Source organism: Saccopteryx bilineata, chromosome 12, assembly GCF_036850765.1.
Source record: "Saccopteryx bilineata isolate mSacBil1 chromosome 12, mSacBil1_pri_phased_curated, whole genome shotgun sequence".
NCBI lineage: Eukaryota > Metazoa > Chordata > Mammalia > Chiroptera > Emballonuridae > Saccopteryx > Saccopteryx bilineata.
The window spans coordinates 44,610,859-44,631,193 of record NC_089501.1 but is presented as its reverse complement, the minus strand read 5'-3'; the positions used below and the strand labels follow the sequence as shown (position 1 = coordinate 44,631,193).

The window sequence follows — 20,335 nt, the reverse complement described above, 5'->3', positions numbered from 1 at the left end:
ATTACAATGAAAAATAAGATTTGGGAGTTGGCAGCATAGCCCATAAACAAACTTTTATGTGAATAATTAAGCCCGAGCTAAGCATATGCTGGCCCATCTTTAATCAGCTTGTGATTACAGTTACCAGTAAGAGCCCGAACGGTTCCAAGAGCCTCTGTGTTGTTTATGTGCTGTGGTTACTTTAACATACCTCCTTTGATATACTTGGCTTGTTCTTTTGACCCATTTCTCCCGCTTTCATTCCCCTTCTCTTTTTTTTTCAAATTCCTACCCTTTAGGAGAATTAATTATGACACAGGCAACTTGTGAAAAGAATCGTATGCAACCATGTGTGCACAGACATTTCACAAGTTAACACACCCACGCCCACACCCACCCACAGAGTCAGGAGCGTTTTATATACAAGGCCATCAATTGCCTATAAGGAACCACACTTCTAAAACCCACAGTGTTATGTTTGGATCCAAAACTATTGCATGGATCTGCAAGTCATCACTAATGACCCGGTGGAACGAGCCTAGAGCCAGGTCAGGTGAGGAGGATACTCCCAAGTTCCCATCGGACTCAAATTGGACTCCAAAACCTGAAACGAGGTGCTAATTCTTGGCTGGACCCCAAAGTGTGGTCGTGAGCTTTGCTGAAACCCTTGTACCTGTGAAACCACAACTGCAGACATCATACAAAGTTGTGCTGCAAAACCATTTCTGCTGGGAATTTTGGAAAAAATGAAAACTGTTGAATTCTTTTTTCGGAGAAACTTAAAATGGGATTCTATACACAGCAGGTAATAAATCCAGAAAGTAATGTTATAAAAGGGTTACCTTGAATGTTTCAGAATTCTGTCTCTTATCCGGGCACAGAGTATGAACCAACTGCCATATAAGCTTTAAAAGTCAAATCCTTTCCTTGTATTTTTCTAAAACCATTAATGCAGCATGAGAAAAATGTAGGAAAAAAGAATGCATTTTTAAGATGTAAGAGATTAGCCCTGGTCGGATAGCTCCATTGGTTGGAACGTGGGCCCAAAGCACAGAAGTTGAGGGTTCGATCCCTGGTCAGGGCGCATATGGGAGCAGATCTATGTTCCTCTCTTTCTCTCTCTCCCCCTTCCTCTCTCTATAAAACCAATAAAATTAAAAAATAATTTTAAAAAAGGATGTAACAGATGAAATTTGCTTCTCCTTACCCCCTAAATGATAATTATATAGCCTTGGCCAGTGCCATAGATATTAAATAATAAAGTATTTATAGTCTAACTGGTCTAGTGGTATTTTATATTTATTTTCTAACATTCTTCTAGTCCAAACTTTACTTTCCCCAGATTTAAAGTATTTTCCCTAGGAAAGATGACTAACATCATTCAGTTACTATACAAATTCCAGAACAATTACTAAGTTAGTATTTCCCAACTTACTGGGGACAGTAACAAATTTTTGTTGTTGTTGCTGATCAAAAAAATAAATAAACGTTGTAGTCTGTTATCTGTCTTGGCTGGCACAGAGAAATGAACCTTGCTTACCTTGGACACAAAACATTCTGCTATGGCCACAGGGTCACTTTCACAGTTTTCCAAATCTTGCAGCAGCTCACTAATAAAAGAACAATAGAAAATATTAGATTATAGTCTTATGGCTGAGGACATTTTAGGTAACTTAGAAGTTCACACATTTATATGGCCTTTACAAGGAATCCTATTTAATTGGATAACTGAGGACCTATTGTCATTATAGCCAAGGTTTAGATAAGGGACTTGCCCAAGGTCATGATGGAACAGGAATTTAAACAATGGTCTGATCTGTAACTCTTCCACCTGGAGATAAGCTCTGACTAACATTTTCTCATTGTCTGCACAGGCATAGCAGGTACTGTGCAAGAACTAAGAGCAAACGCATCAATGAGCAAGCTGAGATATGCTGTCTGGTCTGCGGATGCTTGGAATCCACTGGAAGAGTCAGACGTGCAATGAAAAGTCACACTAAGAGATACAAAATTTTAAACAAAGATAGTGCTCTATACGAAAGATATGCTAGGGAACAAAACAAACAAAAAAAGAAAAGATATGCTAGGGAAGAAAGTATCTTTTCTTAGATGTAAATCTACATTACTTTTTAACAATTCACTATTTGAAGTAACAGTGTAATATTTCATTGGCTGGGCGTAGCATAATTAATTTCATTTCCCACTGTTGGATAAAATTCAAATGGAATTGCTGGGTCAAAGGGCATTTTCAGTGTAAATGTTAACGCATTTCCAAATTGCACTTCATGTAAGTTGTAAAATATATATATTTTACTATGTCAAGTGTTTATTTTAATTAGCTGTGCATTCCAGGCTTAGTAAAGCGAGTTCAAGTGTTCTACAGGAACTTAAATAGCCCTTCATTGTTTCCCACTTTCCAGCGCCATGTTCTAGAAGCATTTGCCACTGTAGCTGTCTCTGCTGTATGTATCCATGTTTCTAAACATGCTGATGATACTCTGTTTTCATCATTTTTCAGTTCTACATAATATTTACTTCTGAATTTCCCCAAACCTGCCCTCCCCCCACCTTCTCAGTGAGGTCTGTTATGAAATTGATTAAAGTTAGAGCTTACACTTTAAATATTCTCAGCCCAGCCTTGCAGTATACCAAAATTACATTTCCTTTCTCGTACAACCATGTTTTCCCTTTTCTATTTTTTTGCTTTGCATCAAAGTATATGCCGTTAATTTAGATTCAGACTTTGAACCAGAAGCATAACTTTTGTGTCACCGTGTGCAAACATCAGACTGTCTGTTGGTTGCATTCTTGCCAAGTGACCTCCATCTCGCAGCCCTCTGTCCTCCCACGCGCAGATGAGCAGGTCGCCCTCCGGACCTACTGGGTTCCCCCCAACACCATCCTGACAATGTCTAGCTCCTGGGTTGGAAGCCTTGTTTCTAAGATACCATTTCAGATGTATTCCCTCCTTTGGGAGATTATAACGCCCAGCAGCTTTCTGAGGAGGGACAGTAGGTGGTAAATTCTGAGATGTCTAATTTCAAAATGTCCTCCCTTTATACTTGGCTGATAACGTCAGTGGATATAGACTTCTTGGTTGGAAGTCATTTCCTCTGATACTATCTGTTGCCTCACGAATTCCAATGCAGAATATTATCATTCTTATTTATGACGCAGGCTCCATCTGACCTGTTTCTCTGTTCTGAAAGCTTTTACAGTTTTCTCTTTGTTAACATGATTCTGAAATTCTGTGAAAGGTGGCAATGGAGTAGGCCATTTTCATGAACAGAGTCAATTTGAATATTTGAGAAATACTCTTAAATTTTTTTTATTTATTTATTGATTTTAGAGAGAAGAGAAAGAGAGAGAAGGGGGAGGAGTGGGAAGCATTGCTTCTCATATGTGTCTTCTTGACTGGGCATGCCCAGGGATTCCAACTATTGACCTCAGCATCCCAGGTTGATGCTCTATCTACTGCGCCACCACAGGTCAGGAATTGAGAAATATTTTTGAACACCAGTTCTCAAAGTGATGCCTGGGATCCTGAGACCCCTTCCGGAGGTCCAAAAGGCCACAACTTTCATAAAAATACTTAGACACTATACTTCTGTTTTCTCATGGAGGACAGAGGACTTTTCCAGAGCCTATGTGACCTGTAACAAATGAGAAGTAGAAGCCAAATAAGAGAATCCTGCTGTCTAGTAGTAAGTCAGACAGGAAAGAGATCTGCAAAAATTTATAAAACAACCTCCAATGTGCCAAAAAATGTTAATGAGAAGAGTAGTAAAATTCGTTTTTAAAAAAATCTGTGGGTTTATTACTGTCAATATTGAATAAATTGATATTTTAACAATTCCTCAGTTTTAATTTCTATCATGGCAAATAAAACATTATAAACCATAAACAAAAGAAAGCCTTTCAGGTCCTCAGTAATCTTTAAGCATGTGCAGGTCCTAGGATCAAAAAGCTAAGGACTTCTGTCCCTGAATGATGGCTTTGATGTTTCCTTCCCTCCATTTTCTCTTCTTCTCTCTCCTTTTGAAGATCTTATCATTCACAGTTTAGAGTTCCTATTCTTTCTCCATGTTTATTGCTCTGTGTTCTGGGAGACTTAGACTTTATTTTCCATCCTGTTTTATTGAATTTTTTTCCTTTTTAAAACCTGATTTTTAATTTCAAAGTATTTTTTCTATTTTTAAAGTAAGTTCTTGAGATGTTTCCGTTCATACTTTTACAGGTATAAAATCTTTTATCTCCAAGGATGATATTGTTGTTATTATTTTGGATTTTTCTTTCCCGCTCCTTGCTTACGACCCAGCTCCTTTTTGGCTTCTGCCATTCTGGTCCCCTAAGTATCCAGGGAGCCTCACCTGTCCTCTTCTATTTGCAGGTGAAACACCACAGAGCTGCCCACAAGCTCTGCAGAAGCACAGCTTGTCCTGGGTGCTCTTCAACCCAGCAGTGGCCCTCAAGCTGTTGGTGTGAGAAACTATTTACACGTTTAACAGTTCTGTATGTGGATTATATCTGTTGATATTGCCTATATTAAAAATTGAACAATTATAAAATGTCCATTCACTTCATAATATAATCATATGTTAACATAAATAACTTTCTGTAGAAAATAGACTTTATAAGACCAAAAAACATTAGGCAGAAGAGTAGCATTGTTTTACATTTTTGCAAATCTCTAATGTCTGCCTTCACCCAGCTGGAGTCTTGTATCTGCTTCTGCATTCAGTACAGTGCAATCTGTTGTTTCAGTTGAAGTAAATAGAAAAAAGTCTAGCCTTACACACTATGTCACTAGGAAAGGGAGGAATATTTTAATAGCCTTTCAGATGACGGGGGGGGGGGTATCTTTTTTGGATATGATACTGAAACTCAGTAACTGCTAGTTTCTTAGAGGTTTGCTGGAGTCTGAAACATATCAATCCACCTGACCAGTGGTGGTACAGTGGATAGAGCATCGACCTGGGATGCTGAGCCCCAGGTTTGAAACCATGAGGTCACCAGCTTGAGTACAGGCTCATCAACTTGAGTGTGGGGTCACTGGCTTGAGTGTAGGATCATCGACATGATCCCAAGGTTGCTGGCTTGAGCAAGGGGTCACTGGCTCAGCTGAAGCGCCCCCCCCCCGTCAAGGCACATATGAGAAGTAATCAATGAACAACTAAAGTAATGCAACTACTAGTTGATGCTTCTCATCTCTCTCCCTTCCTTTCTTTCTCTCTCTCCAAAACCATACCCACGTACTCTGTTACTTTAAAATCCATTGATCTACTTTGCACTTTGAAAGAATCTTTTACCAAATGTATGGTTTCAGGATAGTCTCAATTTCAAACATTCTTTCCTAATATTGTCATAAAAACAGGCCCTTCGTAAGATTGCTTTTAGTTTGGAAAAACATAGTTCTGATATTTACATCAGTATCATTTATAGGAGAATTTGAGATCTTGTTCCCTAGCATATGTCAACAGTTTGGCTCAAACACACTCTTATGAACATTCAAAAAAAAATCTTCTATAGAAAGATGGGTGCAATTAAATTAAAGACAGTCGAGATCTTGTCATTAGGACCCAAACACTAGATGGAAATAGAAGGTCGAAGAAAAAGAATAACCAGGGACGTAACACCTCGGGGCTAGTGTTTCTCATTAACGGAAGATGCAGTGCTTTGGATATGGGTTTTATGTCCAGGTCTTTCAGTACAAATCCTCTTTCTGAGCACAGAATAATTCCCAGCAGAGTCCCTCATGTTACTTCTCATAGCTTCATAGAAACGCTCCTTGACAATGTTTAACTCCTCATGTTCTAAACTGTCACATTCATCAGGCAAGCCCCCCTCTGAGCATTAATTTCATCTCCAGCGTTGACTTGCTGGAGAGAGCAAGTGTCTCAGGGACCCGCCCACGTTCCAGGTGCAGCTCACAGGAAAATAAATGATTGGCACTCATTGCCCAAGAAGCACAGATGTGGGAGGCTGCCCAGACACCTTCCATTCCCAGCCCCTAATTTCAGGTGAGGAAACCATGGCTCATTAAAAGGGAGGTGGCTTTACCTTTGGTCACACAGCTAATAATTAATGGCCTTGGCTGGGGTTAGTGGCAGGCCTCCAAATCCCGGCTCTGTGCTCTGTTCTAAACACATCTATCGAAAGATTTCTTTCCTGATTGACTCAAGAAAGCCGAGGGCCAGACTCCGCATCGTGATGTCTTCACCGTGATGGAGCCCGCTGACACGGGAGGCCAGCTCTCCTTACAGTGCTTTTCTCAAATAGGATGAACGCACGGAAGATGGGAACGGGGAGGAGGTGGAAGTAATGGGACTCTGTTCGTGCCCTTGTCACCAAGGTTATCATGCTGATGTAGGTGGCCCACCAGCTCGTTTGCTCTCAGTTCACAAAGAATAACCACTGGAAGCCTCCTGTGTCAGGCACTGTTACAGACACTGGGTCTGGGAGCGCAGAACAAGGCACAAAGGCCCGGCCATGTGGTGCTCATGCTCCCATCCTGCAGGAAAGTGTTCATAACTGAGTCAATAAACAACACAGCACCAAACAGAAAGCAACAAAGGTGGGCAAGGCTGGGAGGAACTGGAACCCTTGTGCACTGTTCGTGGGCTGCAGAATGACGCAGCCGCCATGGCAAGCGGCATAAAGGGTCTTCAAAAAATTAAAACAAGAGAGCGACCATAGGAGCCAGCGAGCCCCCATTTGGGCATTTATTCAAAAGAACCAAAATCAGGATCTCGAAGAGATACAAACACTCCCACGTTCATTGTAACAGTTAGCACAAAGCCGAAATGTGGAAAAAAGTTAAATGTTTGTGAACGGATCAAAAAAAAAATGTAGAAGGTGGTTGACACGCACAATACAATATTATTTAGCTTTAAAAAAGAAGGAAATTCTGCAGTATGCGATAACGTGGATGAAATTCGAAGGTGTTATGCTCCATGAAATAAGCCGGTCACAGAAAAACAAATACTGTTATGATTCCACTGCTATGAGGAATCTAAAAATAGTCAGACTCCTAGAATCAGGTAGGAGAGGGGCTGCCAGGGGCTGGGGTGGGGGAAACGAAGCAGTCGCTGAGCACTGGGCAGGGCTTCAGTCAAACACGACGAATAAATCCTAGAGGTCTGCTATACAACATGGTGCCTAAGTGAACAATTACGTATTATACACTTAAAAATTCTTTAAGAGGGTACATCTCATGTCAAGTATTCTTACACAATAAAATCAATAATTGAAAATCCATTTTGCCAAAAAAAAAAAAGGTCCCTAAATGAAATTATAGGAGAAGCTCACACACCATAACACATTATCATCACTTACTAAGAAATGTTGTGTGAAAAGGAAGACAGCACAGAAACGACCTACCATGACATCGTATTAGGTAGGCGGGGTGATAGAAGCAGACAGACAGGGTGGTGTGATAGAGCCGCTGAGCCCGGGTCCAGGTGGAAGGGTGTAGGAAGAGTCACAGGAGGCTCTCCGAGGATGCGACACTTGAGTGTGGGGAGGGTTACAAGAGAAAGTCATTTAAGAAACTGGTTGTGAGTCCAGGACAGAAGGAGCTTTGTGTCTTCTTGTGCGAGGTATAGAAAGGAAGCCACTGTGGTTGGAGTTTGCCGACAAACAGAGTGTGGAAATACAAAAACAAGATTAAGTATAAAATACTATGCCATGTATTATGGGCACACAGATGGGGCCATGGGATGTGGTTTATCAGCCACTGAAGATACTCCCTAAAGACCAGAAACAGAGCTGTACCTCTCGAGTTACAGCCTAACGGGACCAAGGACTAGGTTTCTCATCGCATCAGCACAACTAAAGAACAGCTTCACGTGTACATTAGCGGGGAAGGGTGACTCATAGATGGTGTTTTGTACTCAAACTAAAATGAGAGCCATCCTACCTTCAGGTTTTGGGTATTTTCCCTTTTCCTTAAGTAATTGTTCCAAAACTTTCCTCCTTATTGAGTAGGACTATAGAGAGGAAAATATGATTGTTTTATTTGAGCTCAAGCTCCTTGTTTGGATGGGAAATGAGAAGAAACACTGTTCTGTTGTACAGAATGGATTATGTACAAAATATTCTCTGGCTGCTGCTGTGAACTTGAAGTTGGACTCTGTATTTTGACCTTGAAGGTTCCACGGCCTTACACTGGGTTAGATTCAGGAATGGGGCCTCTCCCCCTCCCATTTTGCAATGGACTCTGAGCAGCACTCCTCTTTCCCACCCACCTACCTACGGAGGTCAGCTGGCATTTTAACTGGTGGCATCCACAGAGGCGTATGTGGATGTGCAGACAGAACATGGGGTGAGAATAACATCACTAAATGTTCCATTAATTTTACTGGTCCATTAGCAGTGGCCTTGAAAAAAGCCTACAGGTGAGGATATTTCTACCATTGTGCAGAAGTTAAAGGCATTTTAGTGGTGTGAAATGTACTAAAAGAAAAAAAAATAACTGTCCCCACTTTTTCTTGCTTTATTTATATCCCGCAATTCATCTTCTAAATTATATTTCAAGGGAGAAAAAAAGCAAATATATATAAATATTTTTTGGTCTTACGATATGTTACTTGGCCTGACCTGTGGTGGCGCAGTGGATAAAGCGTCGACCTGGAAATGCTGAGGTTGCCGGTTCGAAACCCTGGGCTTGCCTGGTCAAGGCACATATGGGAGTTGATGCTTCCAGCTCCTCCCCCCTTCTCTCTCTCTCTGTCTCTCCTCTCTCTCTCTCCCTCTGTCTCTCCCTCTCTTCTCTAAAATGAATAATAATAAAAAAAATTTTAAAAAAAGATATGTTACTTGCTCTGTGAAGCTTTCACTAGTCCCTCAGATAAAATTAACTGCATGTTCCTCCGAGCTCCAAAGCACTTTGTTCATTCCTTGATTATATGCCTTGCTGCCCGTGATCTACAATGGTGTCATTCATTTCTCTACTGCTAGACTCAGCCCAGTGCTTCACACACAGTCGTCACTCCACATAGGCACTGCAGAGTTGAAGGGGAAAGGAAATTTTTACTCTGTCTTTTGAAGAAGGAAGGGAACTTTGATGATTTTAATTTGCTAAAAAATAATTTTGAAATAGAAGTTCAGTGTGAAGGAATGGTCTTTTATTTCTTCATTCTTTCTTCTTAAAGGAAGATTCAAGTTACAGTTAGATCACTCTTCTCTATTCTTAGAGAGCGATGCTGTATAAAACAGTCGGCGTTTCTTCTTCACTTGGCAGTGAAAAAAAAGGTTTTAGGGGCAAGTTAAAAGGGGGAAAGTGTTTTGTGGGGTTTTTTTTTGCCTGACCTAGTTTCTTGACCATGTGAGGATTTCTTCCAGACAGCAAACCAAAGACTTAAACTTAACTATCTATGCTATCATAAGAGATGATACACACACACACACACACACACACACACACACACACACTCTAAATGAAGTCTCAGTTGCATTCTAAAACATTTCATGTTGGAAGATTTTGTGGAATAACAATTTAAATCTAGTCTTAAACCAAAACTGAACAAAGACAGATCAAGGAAAGGATTATATGCTATTGTTGCTTATGAACGTGAGTGAAACAATTCTTTAAAAAATATAAACAAATCAAACTTATCATTGTATAAATATATAAAAATATAAAACATCATGACCAGGTAGGTTTATTCTAGTAAAATATGTAAGAGTCAAATCAGAATGTCTATTAATATAATTTACCACATTATGAATAGGAGAGAAGTCATATGCTAGTTTTCTTAGAGGTATATTAATTATTTAATAAAATCCGATATTAATTCATAATAATATCTTAGCAAAATAGAAAAAAGAATTTATCTAAATCTCAGAGAAAGCATCATACTTAATGGTAAAACAGTAAAACATTTTTGCTAATGTCAGAAAGAAAATAATAATGCTAACATCTCATTAACGTTATATGGTGGGATTACCCAAAGCAATAAGATAAGGAAAAAACCCCCACAGGGTAGAACTGTAAAAGAAGACAAAAAAAGGGTCTCATTTTCAGATATCACTATCTGCATAGAAAATCCATATATATGTACATACACACACACACACACACACACACACACACCACTATCAGAACTAACGGGACAGTTTAGAAAGTTAGTTGGATACATTATTAACATATAAAAATCAAAAGCATACCTAGATGACAATAATAGCCAATTAAAAATAGAAAATTTAAAGTTACATGTATGAATATGATAAAGAAATGATAAAACATTATTATAGGACATTTAAAAAGGCTCAATTAAAGGGATGTATGTTTATGGATAGAATGACTTAATATTATAAAGATGTCAATTCTGCCAAAATTAATTTATAAATTAAATGCCATTTCAATAAAAATTCCAATCAAGTTCTTCATTGAACTTGGCAAACTAATAACTAATAACAATAATCACTTGGCAGTATAAAGAATCAAGAAAAGCTAAGCCAATGTTGAAAGAGAGCAATGTGGGCTTAATAAGTAAGACAATGATGTATGGGCAGGGATGATCAAACTGATGAGACAATGCTAAGTCCAGACAAAGACCCAGGCACACATGCAAACTTGACATGGGAAGAATGAGGAACTAAAAATCAACATGGAAAGGCTGTATTTTCTTTTAAATTTTTTTTTTAATTTTGAAATTAAAATTAAGGTTGTGACATTTATCAATAAGAGTGTATAGTATTTGCTGGACCAGGCGGTGGCACAGTGGACAGAGCGTCTGACTGGGATGAGGAGGACCCACGTTCAAGAACCCAAGGTCACCAGCTTGAGCGTGTGCTCATATGGTTTGAGCAAAAGCTCACCAGCTTGAACCCAAGGTCGCTGGCCCCAGCAAGGGGTTACTTGGTCTGCTGTAGCCCCACGGTCAAGGCACATATGAGAAAGCAATCAATGAACAACTAAGGTATCGCAACAAAAAACTAATGATTGATGCTTCTCATCTCTCTCCATTCCTGTCTGTCTGTCCCTGTCTATCCCTCTCTCTGACTCTCTCTGTCTCTGTAAATAAAAAAAAAAAGAAAGAAAAGAGTATATAGGTTTTGCCTGACCTGTGGTGGCACAGTGGATAAAGCGTTGACCTGGAATGTTGAAGCTGCTGGTTCAAAACCCTGGGTTTGCCTGGTCAGGGCACCTATGGGAGTTGATGCTTCCTGTTCCTCCCCCCCTTTCTCTCTCTCTCTTTCTCTCTCTCCCCCTCTCTCTCTTTCTCTTCTTTCTAAAATGAATAAATAAAATCTTAAAAAAAAAGAGTACACAGGTTTCAGGTGAACGTCTCTATAGCATTTGAACTGTTGATTGCATCGTGTGCCCATCACCCAAAGTCAAATCACTTTCCGTCACCATATATTTGTTCTTCTTAACCCCTCCATTCCGTAACCACTTCACTTTTATCTATGTCCATGAATCTCAATTTTATATCCCACCTATGTATTTTCAATCAGTGGTGATGGGACCATTGCCTAGCCATGTGAAAAATAGGAATTAGGAGTCCCTAATATATACCATACATACCGCCATCAATTTTAGTTAGATTAAGGATATATGTAAAAGCAAGATTTCAATACTTTTAAGAAAAAATAAATTTATGAACTGAGAATGAGATAATTTCTAAATACAACACAAAAACCACATACTATGAAAAGTACATTTATTTAGTGTAGGCAAACTTATGAATTATACAACTGTTTTCCAAAGAAACCACAATTAAAGTTAAAAAGACAAGTCTCTTACTGGGACATGATTTGCAACTCACATAGTCCACAAAGCTCACGAACCAGAATTCATCAGCAGCCCCTACACAACAATATGGAAAAGAAACATCCTGATGGACACGTGAGCAATGAATATGATCCAACAGGCAAGAAAAGAAGCTTGGTCTTCACTGAAATCGCAAAAGGCAAAGGAATATATTCCCCCAACGGAGTATCACACAGCAGTTAAAATAAACAAAGTAGAGCTATAAATCTCAAAGACAATGGGGAGTAAAAGAAATTTGTAAAACACTGACACAACTTATGCCATGTTTGAAGTAAATGAAAGCATGTTACATATTTTAAATAAATACTTACATACATATATACTATAGTTATGCCAACAAAACCATACTTGGAAATGAAACACCACGTCTTGGACAGTAGTTAAGAGTTATAGTGGCATACTGAGTGAGAGTATACTGGATTTCCTGAGCCAATTCTGCATATCTCTTCCTAATTCCATGTTCAGTGACGTCTGGTTAGCAGCTTGAAATCTGCTGTCGTGGGAATACTGCACTGTAAAAATCGGTAAACGCTATCCACCTCAGGTTCCCTCTTCCTTGTCCTCACCCTGGAGAACTGGTTTACCATCATGGTGCCATTCTCTCCGGCGTGAAATGCAATTGGGAGGAGTACACATGGGCTTCAACATTCATTATTTGTAAGTTCTTTATGCTTTAAAAGCATAAATTTCTAATTTTTTTTTTATGTTTGGGAGAGACAGAGAGAGTCAGAGAGAGGGACAGATAGGGACAGACAGACAGGAAGGGAGAGAGATGAGAAACATCAATTCTTTGTTGCAGTTCCTTTGTTGTTCATTGATTGATTTCTCATATGTGCCTTGACCGGGAGCTACAGCAGACTGAGTGACCCCTTGCTCAAGCCAGCAACCTTGGGTCCAAGCTGGTGAGCTTTTGCTCAAACCAGATGAGCTCGCGCTCAAGCTGGCGACCTCGAGGTCTTAAACCTGGGTCTTCCGCATCCTAGTCCGACGCTCTATCCACTGCACCACTGCCTGGTCAGGCAAATTTCTGAATTTCTAAAGCAAATACGGCATAAGGAAAGACTTTGATAGAGTGAGCGTGGTTCATGGCTGCGTATCATATTACTCTATGCTATTCTGCATGCTGGAAATATTTTCTGGAAAACAAAATCTAGTCAGTTGAATTTTTCAGGCCAGCATAATACCATTTTCTTTTTCCCCCCCTCTTTAATTTTAGAGATCTAAATCTTGCTCAGTTGGTCACAATGATATCATATGATGTTGAAAACCTGGACCTGAACTAACAATAGAGACTTTAAAATTATTTCAAGCCCCAACCATAGATTTGCTGAACAGTTGAATCTTTGAGTTCAACTGATGTAGGGTGGAATGTAATAACAGATTCATAAGAGGCAGTAAGATAGAAAGTCACATAATAATCTTATTTAGCCAAATATAATAGCAAAGGCATCTGAACTCTGAATTTAGACTCCAGACTTAAGAGGAAGGAAATAAAAATGAAAGGGACAAAAGAATACAGATAATTCAATGGCGAATGTTTACCAACAAGATATTCTTGAAAATAATAAAAATGAAATAGTAACAATAATACCAATAAAGATCTGACAAACCCAGGTGTTCATACTAACCTAGGCTGGGTTTCCAGCCCTGTGTCCTTGGGCAAGGGACCTTCTACATGGTATGACTGATTTCTTTGTCCAGCAGATGCATACCTGCTCTCTAAGATGTGCATCTGATGCCCCTCAGAGACCTGAGGGGTAAGTGAGATCACACATCTGCAGGGGGCTATATAAATTGTGATCTAAAAGGGGGATAGGCTAGAGCACGGTCACATAGAATTGTGCCACTACCCTGACGCCTCATATATCACCACCAGGGCACTATTTCATTCTGGCTTGGGTTATTTTAGGCATGTCTGATTTCCTCTATCAGAGAATGCCAAAGACAAAAGGACAGAGAACCAATTCAGGAACAGAAAGGTCTTCTCAAGTCTTCCAACTGTGGCCAACTGGGCTCCACTGCCAAGGCCCCATCTTGTTGACACAGGCGGCAACTCCATTCTTTTTTTTTTTTTTGTATTTTTCTGAAGCTGGAAACGGGGAGAGACAGTCAGACAGACTCCCGCATGCGCCCGACCGGGATCTACCCGGTACGCCCACCAGGGGGCGACGCTCTGCCCACCAGGGGGCGATGCTCTGCCCCTCCGGGGCGTCGCTCTGTCGCGACCAGAGCCACTCTAGCGCCACTCTAGCGCGTGGGGCAGAGGCCAAGGAGCCATCCCCAGCGCCTGGGCCATCTTTGCTCCAATGGAGCCTTGGCTGCGGGAGGGGAAGAGAGAGACAGAGAGGAAGGAGAGGGGGAGGGGTGGAGAAGCAGATGGGCGCTTCTCCTGTGTGCCCTGGTCGGGAATCGAACCCGGGACTTCTGCACGCCAGGCCGACGCTCTACCACTGAGCCAACCGGCCAGGGCCAGCGACTCCATTCTTATCTTTCTTTACATTAGGAGGCACATGAGGGTTTGAACTCCAGGGAGTATAAAGCCCTTCCTGGATCACGCCACAGTGGGTTTGGAGTCAGAGAAGCCCAGAAGAGGCACGTAAGGTGATCACACACACACACACGGAACTCTATGGCTGCTGGCATGAAGTAAACACTGGATAAGCAGTCATTGCCATCAGCTCACAGCCAAACCACAGGGAGACGGAGGCCACGGGCTCCCAGCATCTAGCTCAGCCTTCTTCCCAGCCTCCCATAAAAGTGGTGGGCTCTGGAAGGCTAGAAGGATTTCACCATCAGCCACATGGAGGCCTGCTCTAACACTAGCACATTATATGAACACGTGGACTCTACATTCCCTAGCTCAGCTTTATGGTCTTTCTCTATTTTCTCATTAATGTGTTTATTTGATCTAGATAGTGTTTCTTAACCATGGTGCACATTACAAACAGCTGAGGACATTTTAGAAAATGAAGATGCTCTGGCCCCACATCAGACCAATTTATTGGAATTACTGGGTTTAGGATCCTATATATAATATAATATAATAAATATAATATAATAAATATAATAAATATATATATTTAAAGCTTCCCAGGTGAATCCATCCAGTGTGTAACTCAGGTTAAGAATCACTGTCTTGGGACATGCAAACTGGTTTTCAAAGTCTGCTGAATCAAATGACAAAGATGTTGCAACACTGGCACTTTTGACATCCTAGGATTTCAAAAGTGAAGGATGAGTTGTTTCAATTCAACAAACACATCTCCCAGAGGCCAGGCCTGTGCTCGGGGTTAGGGGCTCACAGGTGGCAAAGGAGATGTAGATCCTGCCCTCAAAGAGCTCTCGCATATACCAATTTCAGTACAAAAAGAGTGGACAGATTTATAATTTGCATGTTTAGTTGAGTCACACAATGACAGGACACAGTAGAACTTTATAATGAGATTTTACTATAACAAAACCAAGGTCATCGCTGGTTAATATTTTGGTGTTTCCTCTGCTGGCACTGATCTAGGCACTTCAGGTGGATGAGCTCACTGAATGAAGCATCACAATAACCGTACGAGGCAGACATTCTTAATGTTTCTATTCATTCTTTCCTTCCATGAAAGCTCTGACGCCCCCTATGGGCCAGGCGCTGTTTTATGCACTTGAACAGTAAAAAGCAGATTCCTGTCCTCCGGAGTGTTTTGTGAATGGAGGTGGGGAACAAAGAAATGAGAGACCTATCCGAAAAATCAAGTATATCCTATGTTAGAAAACTTGTAAATTCCAGGAAAAAAAGGAAAGATCAAAGCAGCTAAGGTGTGTGTGTGCGCCAGGTTAAGTGCATTGAGACAGTAAAAACTGAGCAAAGACTCGAACTAAGGAGTTATTATTTCCTCGGAAGTCATTTATTCTATTCCATCAAAGGCCACGCAAACCCAGATGCTCTGAAAACCAGAGCCTGTGCTCTTAACCTGCCTCCTTCCTGGTCTTCCAACGAGTATCACACGATGTTATGATAACTGGCTCACTTGTCCAGTCCCTTCAGCTCCTTGTCTGTCTTGTTTACTACAGAAATTGTCCAAGCCTAGTGCCTGCTACATTGTACTTACTTAATCCATGCTTGAATTAACTGCTTTTAGTCTTAATTCTTAACTAATTTGCATTAATATATACATAACGAAGTATTGTGTGTTTACCATATCCTGCCGACTCCCTGGGCAGAAGAGAATTTTCAGAAAGTGCAGTGGAGGTGGGGATGCTTCGGACTAAGCCAGCAGGTATTTCTGGCTGCCCCATTCATTGTGTGTCATGGAAGAAAGATGTCACTGCTCTGTCAGGGCAAACAGGTCTCTCCTCTGGACCAGGTGGATGCAGCGGGACAGGATATTGAATAAATGTGAGCCTTGTATACAAACAGGAAGGCTTCATAGCACGAGAGCCCACAAAACTTTATGAAGTCAAATCAGGGATTCCAGGTCAAGTTTTCTTAGGTTGCACTCATTTGAGAGAACCTCATAATGTCCCAATATGAGAACAATGTTTTGAGTAGTCGCTTACCTATTGAAGTGGTAGATATCCTGTATGTTTCCAAAAAGGGCTGATCTTTCTTCCGTCCCCAGAGGAAGTTTCGTCTGGTCCCTGATGCAGTCAAGGTAATCCTGCAAAATCAACGAGAAGGATGTCTTAAATGCTGCTGCCCTTCCCCTGCCCATCTTACAAACCTTCCCTTTGTAAGATGTATCTTTCATAGCAGTTTCAAGAAATTATTGCACTAATGTGCTCATTAACTCTACTATGAGAATTCAGTTCCTCTATGATTAATGATGATAATGCTCAACATATTTATAGAATTGGGATTTTGAGCAAAGAGAGTGTTATATATATTAATTATCTACCCCTTAAAATGTATTAGTTTCCCTAGATAGATAATATTATGACCACATTTACCAATAATATCAAAGTTTGACATAAAAACATGGCCTGTTGTTTCCTTGAATGATACGATATGACATCATGATATGGTAAAAGATACTCTAAAATTCATACAGTGAAAAACCAGAAATACAGCTCTTAAATTTCTCATCGCCTAGCGTGCGGAGGACCCAAGTTCGATTCCCGGCCAGGGCACACAGGAGAAGCGCCCATTTGCTTCTCCACCCCTCCACCGCGCTTTCCTCTCTGTCTCTCTCTTCCCCTCCCGCAGCCAAGGCTCCATTGGAGCAAAGATGGCTCGGGCGCTGGGGATGGCTCTGTGGCCTCTGCCTCAGGTGCTAGAGTGGCTCTGGTCGCAACATGGCAACACCCAGGATGGGCAGAGCATCGCCCCCTGGTGGGCAGAGCGTCACCCCTGGTGGGCGTGCCGGGTGGATCCCGGTCAGGCGCATGCGGGAGTCTGTCTGACTGTCTCTCCCTGTTTCCAGCTTCAGAAAAAATGAAAAAAAAAACAACAAAAAAACAAAACAAAAAAAAAATTTCTCATCACAAGAAAAATGATTTGTAACTACATAAGGTGATGGAAGTGAACTGAACTTACTGTGTTTAGTTAACACACTATATATGTTGTACACCTTAAACTAATACAGTATTATTGTATGTCAATTATATCTTAATAAAACTGAAAAAAAAAGTAAGAATTGATTTAAACATAACCTGTAAGTTAGAAAGAACTCAACTGTTAAGGGATAGAAATAGATTCTCCCCCAAATACCAAATTATAAAAAAAAAACCCAAACCCCTTTTTTTTTTAAAAAAAAAAAAGGCGCACAACTCACTTACGCTATATAATAGGCTATGTTAATGACCCATGGAAAACTTTGAAATGATTTATTTTTTGTTTTAGCATAGAAACAGCTTCAAACAGAGCTAACTGGGGCTCAGGCCCACAGTGGGTTATTAAACGCACGAGGCTTAGAAGCTATTTGAACTGCTGAGAGAGGGAAAGGCCTTTCTGCCCACCAGTGTGCTAACGAGTTCATAACGGAGTGTTCCCCTTCCTTTGGCAAGGCCTGGAAAAAGAGCTCTGCAGGAGGCAAGAAGACAATAAAGAAAAAGAGTGGAAACAGCTGAAATAATGTAAAATAAAAAATAAATATAATCCTCTGCCCTGGGCCGTGGCCCTCTACGCAACGTCCGTCACGGGGCTTCGGTGGCTCTGAGAGGAAGTCACTCTGTGAAGCGTCAGGCGGACCCTCAAAATCCCAGCACGTCACCCTCATTCCAAAGTCTAGTCGCAAACACAGTTGGATTTAGATGCAAGTTGCAAGAGGCGAAACTGAAATTTCAGAACCATCAGATAATTCTTTCTTCTTTTTTAATAACCCACGTCCATTCTTTTGTGTGCTTTATGTCCCACAGATGAAAAAAACAGGCAGGGTTTCTTAACTTTCTCGGTAGCATATTTCACAGATGGCATCAAATAACTTTCCATTCCAGTTTTGTTTTTTTTTAATATTAAGATCACTGTGATACATGAACCAATGTTCATATATATATTTTTGAAACAAGCTTTGTGGTAACATCTGTTCTTCTAAGAAAGTGGTCATCTCAGTAAGAAATTAGATTCACAAGACTTAAGTGTAGTTGTCATTTAAAAACCACAATGGCAAGACCTAGCTAGTCTCCTTACTTTTATGAATGGAACAATTCTAAGAGGCTTACGTATCTGCACAGGATACAGAGTTGGTGATCAAACAAGAAATACTGAGAGAGGTTAGAGTTGATGTCACAGCATTTTGAACATGTGAACCCTAGACTACATTTCCTCAAAAAAAAAAATACACATATTCACTAACATTTTCATAAAATTATACATGGTCCCAAAGGTTGGGCTAACATTTAACTTGCACGGAATGGCTATATTTGATAGTTGCTTCATACTTTGATCATCATTTTAAAAGAACAAATTGCATACAAAATTAAGAAGGTAGAATAGCAGGATATGAATGAATACGAAGTGGGAAAGTAAACCAGAAGGCTATGGATGGGCATGGTCCATACCAATAGCAGGATGAAGGGAGGGAGGGACAGAGGTGACATGTGCACACCAAGTCCACCTAGCTGGCCACAATGACATTTAATGAGAAAACGAACAGTCCTTTTTCTCACTTCCAAGTGCGAAGCTCGCTCATTTGCAGAAACCTGAAACTCAACTCTTCATGTGGGGGAGAGACGGAGTTAAGGGGCTTGAAGAGTTTCATCTGCGGTGGGAGACAAAGAACCATGGGTGGCCCATTGCCAACTGAGAGCAGTTCAAAACCCCAGGGCCTGTGGTAGAGCAACTAGATTGTAAAAGCTGCTTATTTTCTGAAATATGGTTGAGAAAATAGATCGTTTGGAGTCCAAATTTTTCGTAGGCCACTCTAGAAAACAGATCAAAGTCATATGGCCACAACTTGTTCTCCCCAATGATCATCATTAAGTTCTTTAAATATGATACTTGAACCCTAAACCAGTTGCTGAAAACTACTGTAGCATGCACTGCATTAACAGCTGTAATCATCGGAGGCCAAAATGAGAGGTTTGAAGCTCAGTGATAATAACAGCTCGTTCTGGGCTCAAATGACAGAGCGAAGACACCAATGAAATTATTAGAGCCTGCCACGCTGCTTATTAATTTTATTGGCTTAATGTTAGTGCCTCCTGCTACAGTACTGTTAACACTGTTAACAGTGAAGGATCAATTTACAACTTCTGCAATGAAAACAATTATTCTCCAAATGGATCAAGGATTTACTTTGGGAGGTATATAGATACACCTCAAAAGAACTTTCCACCATTTGAATAATATTGTTATATAGCTTTAAATTTTGCCTAAAGCATATATTTTCCTATCAATATATGCCCTTAAGATCTCCACCATTGTAATATTTGTATATAAATATCCTCTTCTCATTAACTTTTCTCTTTCTTTCTTTCTTTCTTTCTTTCTTTCTTTCTTTCTTTTTAGGAGAGAGACAGACAGACAAGAAGGGATAGAGATGAAAAGCATCAGTTCTTCATTGTGGCATCTTAGTTGTATATTGATTGCTTTCTCATATGTGCCTTAACTAGGGGGCTCCAGCTGAGCCAGTGAACCGTTGCTTAAGCCAGCGACCTTGGTTGGACTCAAGTGAACAACCTTTGCGCTCAAGCCCATGACTATGGGTCATGTTAATGATCCCATGCTCAATCTAGTGACCCCCTGCTCAAGCTGGATGAGCCTGCTCTCAAGCCGGTGACCCTGGGGTTTCAAACTCGGGGTTTCCTCTGCGATCCAGGCCGACATTCTATCCATTGTGCACCTCCTGATCAGGCTCATTAACTTTTTAACTTCTTGTAATGTTTATTATTGAATATATTCGATATGGCGCTATTGGAGGTGTGGGAAATGAGTAGGAGCTGGTTTGCAAACTGTTGGTCACTGATCTGCAATAATGTAAGTGCAGAAATTGAGAGTAAGCAAGTAGAAACTTCTTTCTTTAAATTTTTTTAAATTTTATTTATTCATTTTAGAGAGGAGAGAGGGAGAGAGAAACAGAGAGGGAGAGAGAGGAGAGAGAGACAGAGAGAGAGAAGGGGGGAGGAGCTGGAAGCATCAACTCCCATATGTGCCTT

General features: G+C 40.6%; 2 protein-coding genes across 6 annotated transcripts in view; both read right to left on the bottom strand.

The window, feature by feature from the left end:
* PPP1R14C (protein phosphatase 1 regulatory inhibitor subunit 14C) overlaps positions 1 to 20,335 on the bottom strand; it is a 535,162-nt gene that overhangs the window by 23,042 nt on the left and 491,785 nt on the right. The gene's annotated exons all lie outside the window — the stretch shown is intronic.
* Positions 1 to 20,335, bottom strand: part of PLEKHG1 (pleckstrin homology and RhoGEF domain containing G1) — a 239,848-nt gene that overhangs the window by 47,767 nt on the left and 171,746 nt on the right. For all 5 annotated transcript variants that reach the window (XM_066247886.1, XM_066247882.1, XM_066247883.1 and 2 more), the window contains 2 exons: positions 16,301 to 16,401; positions 1,520 to 1,589 (listed from right to left, as the gene is read on the bottom strand). In XM_066247886.1, the coding sequence (XP_066103983.1) occupies positions 1,520 to 1,589; positions 16,301 to 16,401 (171 nt within the window). The remainder of the gene's footprint in view (positions 1 to 1,519; positions 1,590 to 16,300; positions 16,402 to 20,335) is intronic.